Below are 12,781 nucleotides of genomic sequence, written 5' to 3' on the forward strand. Positions count from 1 at the left end.
CTTATATTATCACATAACTGTCCCGCCCATCTGTTTATGTGTGACTGTTTCTTCATATTTGTCCCTTGTCGTTTCTGAAATTGTAAACCTTTTATACTTTTTTCAATAGGTTCATATACAGGTTTATCACATAACTGTCCCGCCTATCCATGCCATACGGTCATGTCATAAATATCATAACACACATGTGTAATAACACTATTATTACATCACATGTAGTTTGACGTCATAATCTGTATATGCATCGTTTGATTGCGAGGTCTCAGTAAACGGAAACGTCACATCCATGCCAAATTTCTACTATTTCTATATAGAGACGAAAAAATGTTTTACTCATTATTATATAGATAAAAGGTAATGTGATAAATATAATCTAACACTCGTGACTTTTTGCTATGAACTTTATAAAACTGTTTAAATAATTTGATAAGCCACTGGCCTAAAGGCTCATGGCATATCAAATTATTGGACTTGTGTGATAAATGTCATATCACATAGCCACTCATGTAAGATCCTATATGTAATGAAAATAATCTCATTACATGAATCATCACCAAACAATACACAGAAATACATAAATACCCATCACAAACATCTTCGGATGATCTGATGATATCACTTGTAATGCGACCGGTTGGGGTGTGTTGCTTGCATTGGTGTCTTCGGCGGTGATATAGTGATATAGCACTATAAAAAGGGCAACAGTTCCACTATACAAGAAGACACAACACGAACATACCGCAGTCTCCTAAAACACGCACCTCGCACTTCACACACGCTACACACTACATACATGGGAGGCCGTCCTTACATGATATTGGCTGTTAATAGGACGTTAAAATCATCAAAAAAACAAACATATTGGCCTTCTGTTAAGTGCCTTTGTAGATGGTTCGGGGTTCTATCTCCTGATCAAGCCACACCAGAGTCTATAAATATGATAGTCTATGCTTTGTGATCAGGATAACCATGGTAGAAAAAAATGAGAACGAGTGACGTTTACCGTTGAATCACTTTTTAGCAGTGTGCTTAATGATGATAGCGCTGTAATTGTGACCATTACAATGAGACCCACGTAATACACTACATACAGGGGAGACATCTATAAATGACCTATCGAATTCAAACGAAATAAAAAAAATCATTATTAATTAAAGTTTAGCTCTATTGTATTTTTACTCACCTCCGTTCAAATGGTAGTTGTCCGTCGTATCGACCGCAAATCAGATATATATGCAAGAAGTCCATTTGCAATCATTTTCAAATCGATTGATCATTGCAATGATTTTTTTTCATAGTTTACATTTATTTATACATTCATCACATCTCGTACTTGCAAATTAGTTTTGAATGACTACTTTATTTATGGAACAACTTTTTCTTGCTGTTATTTATGATAAAAAAGACAAATATATGTTTCTAAACATTCAACAAAATAATGAGTTATGTTTTTGATTTAATCAACACATGTGATGCGTCAATAACATCATGATTTATGAGCAAGACTCTCTTGCAAATCCTTGTTACATCTATCTATTGGCTAAACATCCCGTTAGGAATACTCTATGAGCCCATCAGGAACTCATATAACAAGATTTCTTGTTAACACGAACTGGAATAAATACAACACTCAGGTTATACTTAGCATCCATATAGATTAATGTTTATTCCATCGTTAATTTCAATATATACCAATAGGTATGTATTGTAAAAGAAACTGTTGTACTTCCTCTTTAGGCTATTTTCTCTGTTGTACTTCCTCTTTAGGCTATTTTCTCTGTTGTACTTCCTCTTTAGGCTATTTTCTCTGTTGTACTTCCTCTTTAGGCTATTTTCTCTGTTGTACTTCCTCTTTACTTCCTCTTTAGGCTATTTTCTCTGTTGTACTTCCTCTTTAGGCTATTTTCTCTGTTCTACTTCCTCTTTAGGCTATTTTCTCTGTTGTATTTGCAGCTTTTGGCTGTCATAGTGCCATTAACATTAAATGCGGAATAATATTGTATTTTTCAGAACAGCTTATTTCAATTTTCAATTTTGCTTGCACCAAGAATTTTCATTAGCTTAAAGATAACTTTATCATCCCGTTAATGAAAACATGACGTTGATTCTGATTGTCTGATACAACATTAACAAAATAGTCCCAAAATGATTTAGGCATTTGTAAAACATTATCTTTTAATTTCTAAATAGAATTAAACGACACACATCTCGAATGACTCTCAACACAAACCAATTTAGTGTACATTCAGATTTTGTGCTTTATCAAACCACTGGGTTGCTAGTTCGAATTCCATGTGGTGAAGTTGCCAGGTACTAACCACAATAGGGGTTTTTCTCCGGGTACTCCGGTTTTCTTCAACTATCAAACCAAAACCAGGTTTTAAGTGTTTGATTAAGTAACGTCCGAATAACAGACAGGGTAAGGACGGCCTCCCATGGATCCAGTGTGTAGCGTGTATGACGTATGTGGTGAGTGTTTTGGGAGACTGCGATATATTCGTGTTGTTTCTTCTTGTACAGTGGAACTCTCGTCCTTTTTAATGTTATATTATTGAAGAATGTCACCGAAGACACCAAGCAATACAGTCCAACCGATTACATTATACTGACTAGGTATACCTGGTATGCCTTCCTCTCAGCACCAGAGATCAACAGAATGTCTTTTTTTCACTCTCGACCAATCAGCGGGCTAGATTCCCCAAATAAATATCACTTCTATCAAAATCTTGTAATATTTGATAATCGTCAAATAAGGATATTTCTACGTGATACTGATGATTGGTAGAGAAAACATGTCTGTGCTGATTTTTATTATCTCATTCATATGATTATGAAGTATGGGAATTCCAATAGAATCATGATTACGTTCACTTTGATCCTTACGTGTAAGCTTGGTATGAAGCAGGACCTCGGTTGTCTTCACGATATCTTCAATAACGGTAAGTCTATATCAAACTGTCTGGGAGGAAGAAAGCTAACCGGGCGATTATAGTCGTATTTTGATATTAAACTACATAAAGATCCAATGTATGCACACACTCAGTAATTACCATTCACTTTAAGATTACCATACCATAAAAATGTATTTCTAAATCGATTGTTCATTGGAATCAGTTTTTTTTCATATTTAGCGTTATAATTTTTACATAACTCGCACTTGTGCATTAGTAACCAATATGAGTTACATAGTCAGTTACTGACCCCCTATAAAAGCATGGAGAGTCAGTAAGATTTATAGGGGGCGAGGGCGTAGCCCGAGCCTCCTATACTTTTTACTGACCCTCTATGCCTTTATAGGGGGTCAGTAACTGACTACATAACGAATTTATCGCATCGAGGTCCTTTACATGAAAATTTAAAATTAATTATATAGTCAAACAAAGTACAAAAGAATACCCGAGATTGTTTCAACAACTTTATTGCATAACAATAAGTGAAATAACATATAACGTTTTTGTTACCTTGACCTAACACAAATATGTCTACATGATTATATGTTTATCATTATTTCAGAGTCACTTCGTCCATTTGAAATCTATTATTAATGATATGCAGTTAAATCAAAATCACCACAATTTCATTGAATACAGTTTAGGCTACACTACAGAGTGTTTTTTCATTTTCTGTGTCTGCGTTTTCTTGTTAATTTTAAGATTCTGAATAATTGTGATTTGGCAATTATTAAACATTTGGGGACGGTCGGTGCGTCGCAGCTGCAGAGAGGTGTTTGTCATAGGTCCAAAGTCATTAAAGAGGTCTTGAATATCGATGCCTTCTAGATATGGTACCGAAACCTCATTTTGCCGAGGGGTATCAACTTCCATACCTACAGGATAGCAAGATGGCGACGGGTATGTCCTTCGTAAGATATGCTCCATGGACTATTGGTGTTTCATCATGGTCAGAGATTGTATTTACACCTGAGATTCTGCACAGACGTTTCGGAAGAGCTACTCTTTAATGTAGTGTTACATGAACTTTATCCAATACTCCGAACTAATATAATCTACAGTGTTTGTGTCATCCTATTGTATGCCATTGTTTAAATATTGAACTTTGAACCTATTATACTGTTATTCGCACCTCTGTGGGACAGTGTTGGCCAAAAAAATCGTCACGCTTCAATGGATTTTATTCACCTGTAGAAATATCGCACGGAGGAGGACCTGTACTGTGGTAAAACAGTTTATACTGATTTCTCATTTGTCTTACATCAAGCATGACAAGGGGTTCAAGGAAGCAAAATCACATCTGTTTGCTTCCAAGTCAACGTTCATTCGCCGTTTCTTATATGGCGATCTTGGACAAAGGGGAATAACTAACGCAATCAGGGTCTTTCTTATGCGCCCTTCAAAACATTTATATGGTAAAGTTTATTTTTGACCTTTGCTTGACCTCATTTTTCGTAAAAAACAGAACAATAACAAAAGGGATTTCCGACTGTAGATGGAAATCCCTAAAATTACTATTAGAGATATCATTATTATTCCAACTATACCGAAATCAGAATGATTTTTTTAGTGTTCCTTAAAGATTGATATATTTTAATTTACTTACTGTGTAAGAAAATTTGTATCGTTTGTTAAAAATACCGATCTTTTTGAGACAACTGAAAACGTTATTATGTCTCGCGACATTGAATAAAGTGTTCATGTCTGTTATGTATGACACTAAATACATGGTGTTATTAGATAAGGGAGATAACTCCTATAGCTTTATTATCAATACATCCTATAAAGATCATATCATTGATTTAGGTTATAGAACTTTCTAGAATATTATCATGTATAAACAAATATGTTTGTAAACATGTTGATTATAAGTAGAGATCTAGAATGATCTATTTCCAGAAAGTTCTGTGTGTTTATTAGGGATTTCCATTAAGGATGGAAATCCCTATTGTTATTGTTCTGTTTTTAGGGATTTCCATTCAGGATGGAAATCCCTATTGTTATTGTTCTGTTTTTTCTTATTATTCTTATTATTTCCACGAAACCTTCTTAACACTTTTTCTCAAGAACGGAACAAGGTACGACGTTCAAATTTGGACACGTTATGTAGGTACATGAGTGCTTGAAACGTACGTTCGATTTTGTACGATAAAGGTCAAGGTCAAGGTCACAGACATAAAAAACTACTTTTTTCGAACGAAGTTTAAATGCTCATAACTTCATAACTATACGCTGTACATCGTCCATGTTTAGTTATTCAGGTAGATCGCGATATTGAAAGTTTTTTTCTCATTACATGTTATCAGAGATTATGTCTAGGTCATGAGTTCGCTAGAGGGTCAAATGAGGTCAAACAAAGGTCAAATATGAACTTTACCGTAGAAATGTAATGAAGGGCGCATATGAAAGACCATGTTCTCAGGAACATAAAATGACCTATTTCAAGGTCATATGATCAAAAATGGCGGAGATATAGGACATCAAAAATCGAAATTTTAGTTTATATTTGTCCTTGCACGAGACGTTTCAGCGCCTTTAAACCTGTATGTACAGTGTTGATTTTTCATACCTATGTTGTATGAACTTTTGTCTTCACAAGTTATTTATTTTTAAGGGGTTATATAGAAAAATGGCGGAAATATAGCTCTCCAAATATTGCAATTTGTTTCTTTTTCTTATTTTTGTCCGTTAATTGTGAGCTCGTAGGGCCTTTATCATCTCATGTAGAGTGTTGATTTTTTGTAAATGTAAGCTTTATCCTAATGTCTGTACAGGTTTTTAATTTCAAAGACATGAATTGGAAAATGGCGGAAATATAGACCTCCGAATATGGCGTTTCGTTCATTTTTTAACGTAAATTTTAGCGTAATTCATGAAAATTCAAAGGTGAAATGTTTTGAATTTGATGTGAAAGATCATGCTTTCAGACACATAAAATGACCAAGTTCAAGGTCATAAGATTCAAAATGGCGGAGATATAGGACATCGAAAATCGAAATTTTAGTTTATATTTGTCCTTGCACGAGACGTTTCAGCGCCTTTAAACCTGTATGTACAGTGTTGATTTCTCATACCTATGTTGTATGAACTTTTGTCTTCAAAAGTTATTTATTTTTAAGGGGTTATATAGAAAAATGGCGAAAATATAGCTCTCCAAATATGGCAATTTGTTTCATTTTCTTATTTTTGTCCGTTATTTGTGAGCTCGTAGGGCCTTTATCGTCTCATATAGGGTGTTGATTTTTTGTAAATGTAAACTTTAGCCTATTATCTGTAAATGTTTTTAATTTCAAAGACATGAATGTGAAAATGGCGGAAATATAGACCTCCGAATATGGCGTTTCGTTCATTTTTTAACGTAAATTTTAGCGTAATTCATGAAAATTCAAAGGTGAAATGTTTTGAATTGGATGTGAAAGATCATGCTTTCAGACACATAAAATGACCAAGTTCAAGGTCATAAGATTCAAAATGGCGGAGATACAGGACATCGAAAATCGAAATTTTAGTTTATATTTGTCCTTGCACGAGACGTTTCAGCGCCTTTAAACCTGTATGTACAGTGTTTATTTTTCATACCTATGTTGTATGAACTTTTGTCTTCAAAAGTTATTTATTTTTAAGAGGTTATATAGAAAAATGGCGAAAATATAGCTCTCCAAATATGGCAATTTGTTTCATTTTCTTATTTTTGTCCGTTATTTGTGAGCTCGTAGGGCCTTTATCGTCTCATGTAGGGTGTTGATTTTTTGTAAATGTAAACTTTAGCCTATTATCTGTAAATATTTTTAATTTCAAAGACATGAATGTGAAAATGGCGGAAATATAGACCTCCGAATATGGCGTTTCGTTCATTTTTTAACGTAAATTTTAGCGTAATTCATGAAAATTCAAAGGTGAAATGTTTTGAATTTGATGTGAAAGATCATGCTTTCAGACACATAAAATGACCAAGTTCAAGGTCATAAGATTCAAAATGGCGGAGATATAGGACATCGAAAATCGAAATTTTAGTTTATATTTGTCCTTGCCCGAGACGTTTCAGCGCCTTTAAACCTGTATGTACAGTGTTGATTTTTCATACCTATGTTGTATGAACTTTTGTCTTCAAAAGTTATTTATTTTTAAGGGGTTATATAGAAAAATGGCGAAAATATAGCTCTCCAAATATGGCAATTTGTTTCTTTTTCTTATTTTTGTCCGTTATTTGTGAGCTCGTAGGGCCTTTATCATCTCATGTAGAGTGTTGAATTTTTGTAAATGTAAGCTTTAGCCTATTGTCTGTACAGGTTTTTAATTTCAAAGACATGAATTTGAAAATGGCGGAAATATAGACCTCCGAATATGGCGTTTCGTTCATTTTTTAACGTAAATTTTAGCGTAATTCATGAACATTCAAAGGTGAAATGTTTTGAATTTGATATAATTAATTTTTCTTTGTTTTCATACCAAATCTGGTTTTCTGATTGGCCAATATTTTTTTTGCATACCACTATGAAAAAAAATCCGAGAATGGCGCGAAACCCCGACGTCAACGTGACGTCACAATAGAGACATTGACGTTGCGTATTGATTCGGAAAAAAGAATCCCTTGAAAAACCACTATAATGTTACATTTAAACATACTTCATTTTATCAAATAGAGTATAAAATTAATTATAAGTATTGATGTCACTATTTTCTAATTTTATCGGGTTATGAAAAAAAAATTGTTTGCAAACTTTTGTGAGAATCCGCTACGCGGATTCACACAGTTTGCAAACAATTTTTTTTTTCATACCCCGATAAAATTAGAAAATAGTGACATCAATGCTTAAGTGAAAGATCATGCTTTCAGACACATAAAATGACCAAGTTCAAGGTCATAAGATTCAAAATGGCGGAGATATAGGACATCGAAAATCGAAATTTTAGTTTATATTTGTCCTTGCCCGAGACGTTTCAGCCTTTAAACCTGTATGTACAGTGTTGATTTTTCATACCTATGTTGTATGAACTTTTGTCTTCAAAAGTTATTTATTTTTAAGGGGTTATATAGAAAAATGGCGAAAATATAGCTCTCCAAATATGGCAATTTGTTTCTTTTTCTTATTTTTGTCCGTTATTTGTGAGCTCGTAGGGCCTTTATCATCTCATGTAGAGTGTTGAATTTTTGTAAATGTAAGCTTTATCCTATTGTCTGTACAGGTTTTTAATTTCAAAGACATGAATTGGAAAATGGCGGAAATATAGACCTCCGAATATGGCGTTTCGTTCATTTTTTAACGTAAATTTTAGCGTAATTCATGAAAATTCAAAGGTGAAATGTTTTGAATTGGATGTGAAAGATCATGCTTTCAGACACATAAAATGACCAATTTCAATGTCATATGATTCAAAATGGCGGAGGTATAGAACTTTCAGCGATTTTGAGTTGTGATTACATGATGTGGCATGTGGCCAAAGGGAGATAATCGGTATCTAATACTAAAACTCTAACTGTACGTGTTATTCCGCATTGGTCCAAGATCTTCATAAGAAAAGGAGAATTTTTGCACTTTTAAAAAACCTGAAATTCTAATGTTTTTACCTATTCATTATCAAAATTGATATTTTGAACCTAAATCTCAATCTGAATTTCCAAATTCATATCATGGTTATCAAGGAATAATTACCTGTCAGAAAACATTTTTACTTTTGAAATTCAAGATTAGCCAGCCAATCAGCGGCCGGGTTAAATTTCTGTCCTGGGCTCAATCTTCGTAACACACGGGCCGTTTCGAAGGTCTTTTTTTCTCATTTGGCTGGTTATTACCTATACCCAACTTGAATACTATAATTTCGAGATGTTTTAAGTTCTGCATGAACAATGTACACAATCGCCATGTTTGCGTTAATACACGTACATGTACATGTGTAGCTACACCGCATGTATGGGAGACCGTCCCTTACGTGAACCTAACTATTAATAGGATGTACATTTAATCAAAGAAAGGTAATGCACAAACCCAATAACTGACAGTTTCAAAACCTTTTATGTGTGTGGCAGAGCTGTCACATGTGACACCGGCTGTTTAAGCAAAACCGGTGCTATGTTGGGGAAATACACGGCAGTTTTGCAACCACAGAACCAAACAAATTCACATCAAAATTCTTTACAAAATTTTACATCTACATGTATTGCCGACCCATACATTAACCATTAACTGATGTACCCTGAATATATCCAATCAGCAGGTTCCGATATATTCACCTCTCTATGAAATCTAGTGCCCAAAAGGGGATTCCCTTAAATCTGTTTTTCGGTTGGACCAGACTACTTTCGTAAGAAACGCTTTTTGATTAATATTGAGTCACATCGCCCATTCGTTCAAGCAATCGTCCGTTCGCTAACATTACTTATATCATTACATATGTGGAAATCCCGTGTTTTGATCGCGATCAAAACGAGTTATTATTTCTTTTTTTCCCTTATTTCCACAAATCTTGTCAGCAGGATCTCACGAACGAAACACAGTACGACGCTCAACTTTTGACACATTATGTAGGTACATGAGATCTTGAAACGTACGTTCGATTTTTTTGTAAAAAATGTTCAAGGTCAAGGCCACAAACGAAAAAAAACTACCTTTTTAGACCAAATTTTAAACGTTCCTTACTTCATAACCGTACGTTGTACGTTGTCCCCGTTTTGTCTTTAAGGTAGATCGTGACATAGCGCGATTTTTGTTCATCACATGTTATCAGAGATTATGTCAAGGTCACAAGGTCAAGAGCTCGCTACGGTGTCAAACAAATGTCAAAAGCGAAAATTGCCACAGAAAAGTTCATCGGAACCAAAATGGCAGAGATATAGACCTTGGAAAACAGCGATTTAGCCGTTTTCCCGCCAAAAATGCACAAGATTTCAGCGCCTTTAATACTTAACATACATGCCTGAATTTTGCATAGACATAGCATGGACAGATATCTACAACAGTTTTACGCCAAAACTTTGTGACTATGTTACGTCATCAAACTCGATTATACATATTTCATATTTCATACACCTATGGCATACATGTGTGCCTGCATGAATTAAGATTAAAATTAAAAATTATAGTCAAGGTCATACAAGTCACATATGCTACATCAGTACAATTGTTGTAGAACATCTTTACATCAAAGACTGATTGCCGCATGTCAAAATAAGTTTTTGTTGTATGACCTTAATCACTCTTGAAGGTCACGGTAGTAAAATGTTGAATTACAATGTATATGCTGAAATATCATTTTACATTAACACAATTCCTTTGAAACATCAGCTGAGCTCATGTATGGTATAAATGTATACGCTTACAATCGAATTACGTTGACATGAATTCAAGGTCACAATGGTCAAATCTTGCCCCAAGAGCACAACATAGTTCAAGTTATATGTGTCGTAAGTTTCATACTCACGAAACAAGAAGAGCTTTTAATATGTTATTCACCACCAATAGTTACCAACATTTTGAGAATTGCAATATTTACAATGCACAGGATTTAATTTTACAAAGTCAAATAAGTGTTCAAAATTAATTTTTGCGGTATATTTACTGCCTAAAAGTGATGATATTTGCCACTTCAGTGCGGAAGAATAAATACACACGGTCCGACCATGAGCTAAGTTGTGGTCTGCTATTTTATTTTACATTTTTACAATGGTATCAGTAATTATAAAGTGACCTTTTCACGTATACTCTCATCTAAACATACATAAAGCATAAAGACAAGAATTAATATGGTGCATAAATGCTGTGTTGTAACGAGTGCCTATAAAGCTTCATGATTTTCACGGGATCTCAGCGCATTTACAATTTGGTGTATAATGGTCATTTTTTGCACATACATGTAGGTATATACTGTACTATGGAACGATGTTTAGAACAGTTTTTGTTTCAATGTTATATCATACAAATTGGCAGAGATATTGGCTCATGAAATTGGCAATTGGATCATCAAAGTTAAATATGATTGCGACAGTTCGCCAAGATCATCTCGAGTTGTGTCTTTTTGACCATCATTTAACTTGCTTACTAGTTACTGAAACCAAAGGTATAGAATTGCATAAGGACAAAAATTTTCATAATATTAACATATACATGTACATCGTTGTTTGAATGCTGTTAGATCTGGCCGCTACTGAGACGCGCAGTGTTACGTGTTAATAACCACATATGAAATACATTCAGAACTTGTTTATTTAAGCATTGATATCATTATTTTTTAATTTCATCGGGGTATGAAAAAAAAATTGTTTGCAAACTGTGTGAATCCGCGTAGCGGATTCTCACAAAAGTTTGCAAACAATTTTTTTTTCATACCCCGATGAAATTAAAAAATAATGATATCAATGCTTATAATTAATTTTAAATGACATTATGTTTAAGAAGAAAAACACACATAACCATTTTAACTGATTTTAATAACGAAACTATTTCTTTGCATCTCTGCGCGCATTAATCGATTGCACCGCAGTCAGGTAAACTGGACATGGAGCGCTAGGCAGCTCGAAAGGAAGCGGTGCACATTAGGCTACTGCATGACAAGCCTTTTTTACATGTTATTCGGTTGCTGACCAAAGTTAAACACACAGTTTGTGAAAACGGAGTTTGTCAGAAGTCCTGACGACATAAAGTTGTTAGAAGAAGCAACTCTTGTGTTTTGCTGTGGGACCATCTGTACATGTGTTCCCGGATTCAGGCTAGCGGGCGCGGCCATTACGAGCTCGTCATCACGACATGATGTGTTGGACTTGGGATCGCTGTTTGGTTGTACAACAGCAGAAAGAACGGTACTTAGCTTGTGCTTTTGACCCGTAGTACATCCACGACTATAACTTCTAACGGAACTTTCGTTCTTATGGCCGGACATGAACATAATATGTCTAAGTTCGAAACCAGCATCGCTCATCGCTTGTATAGCTGTGGCCCGGAGACAGTGCGCGGTGTAGTGTTGTGTGCATTTAGCGTTGCGAGAGATATCTCCCATAAATCTTCCAAATTGGTATTGTTTGAGCGGCTTGTCGGTGTACCAGAATGGAGATGTCGTCGGAGAGACCATTGCGGTTTTGTTGCAATTATTAAAAACATACGGAGCATTTGGAGGAGTTTTGGACAGGAATTTCCGTAATGCCTTCACAGGACAAGTTTCGGAATCTGTGGCATACATTCTTTTATCTGAGCATGGTGCCTCTGTGCTATTCAACCCTCCTTGTTTGTTTTTTTGAGTGGTCTCGTGGGAAATTGAAACATAGGTATGTTCGTTTTCATCATTCAGAAACTGAAAGGAGTTCGGAGTTAGCTGGATATGAAACTCAAGTCCCCTACTGACAAAGTGAATTGCGAGATCAACCCACACCCGGTACCTCAACAGGACAGGATTATCACCGGAATTAAGGTACGTGTTAATTAGTTCAAAGTCCTGTTTCGAAATAATTGATTTGTGCTGAGTTGGCCGCGATAACCCACTGCGGACATTGTGTTTTAACTTGGCGTCCAACATGTTATTGGCCGATTTGAATGTAATGCTTCGCACGATATCTATTTCTGTGCGTCCAAGATCGTGCAAGTGACGATTTATAGCGGCTCGGACATTTATTAAAGTGTTCTTGTGATATTCAGTAGGTCCACTGCCAGAATTCCTAGTCTTGGGTGTGGCCTCTGCATAAAATTGACGGAGTTTTTTGACATAGGTCTCCTTCATTGATTGTAGCCATTGGAACTTCTTGTCCATACACCTCCATATTCCAATCTAAAAATGTAATTATATTGATTGATAATCGAAGTTTTATAATTGATCTAAAAAAAATATTGATATTATTTAATGTT

At 35.0% G+C, this 12,781-nt stretch overlaps 1 protein-coding gene and 1 long non-coding RNA gene across 2 annotated transcripts in view; one reads left to right on the forward strand and one right to left on the reverse strand.

Annotated features, from left to right (window-relative positions):
• LOC138333381 (uncharacterized) overlaps positions 1-12,781 on the forward strand; it is a 401,614-nt gene that overhangs the window by 192,495 nt on the left and 196,338 nt on the right. The window lies entirely within an intron of this gene.
• Positions 11,219-12,618, reverse strand: LOC138332761 (uncharacterized). The gene has a single exon (XM_069280729.1). It carries the CDS (start codon positions 12,453-12,455, stop codon positions 11,508-11,510), a length of 948 nt encoding a protein of 315 aa, XP_069136830.1. The 5' UTR covers positions 12,456-12,618; the 3' UTR covers positions 11,219-11,507.

Source organism: Argopecten irradians, chromosome 10, assembly GCF_041381155.1.
Source record: "Argopecten irradians isolate NY chromosome 10, Ai_NY, whole genome shotgun sequence".
NCBI lineage: Eukaryota > Metazoa > Mollusca > Bivalvia > Pectinida > Pectinidae > Argopecten > Argopecten irradians.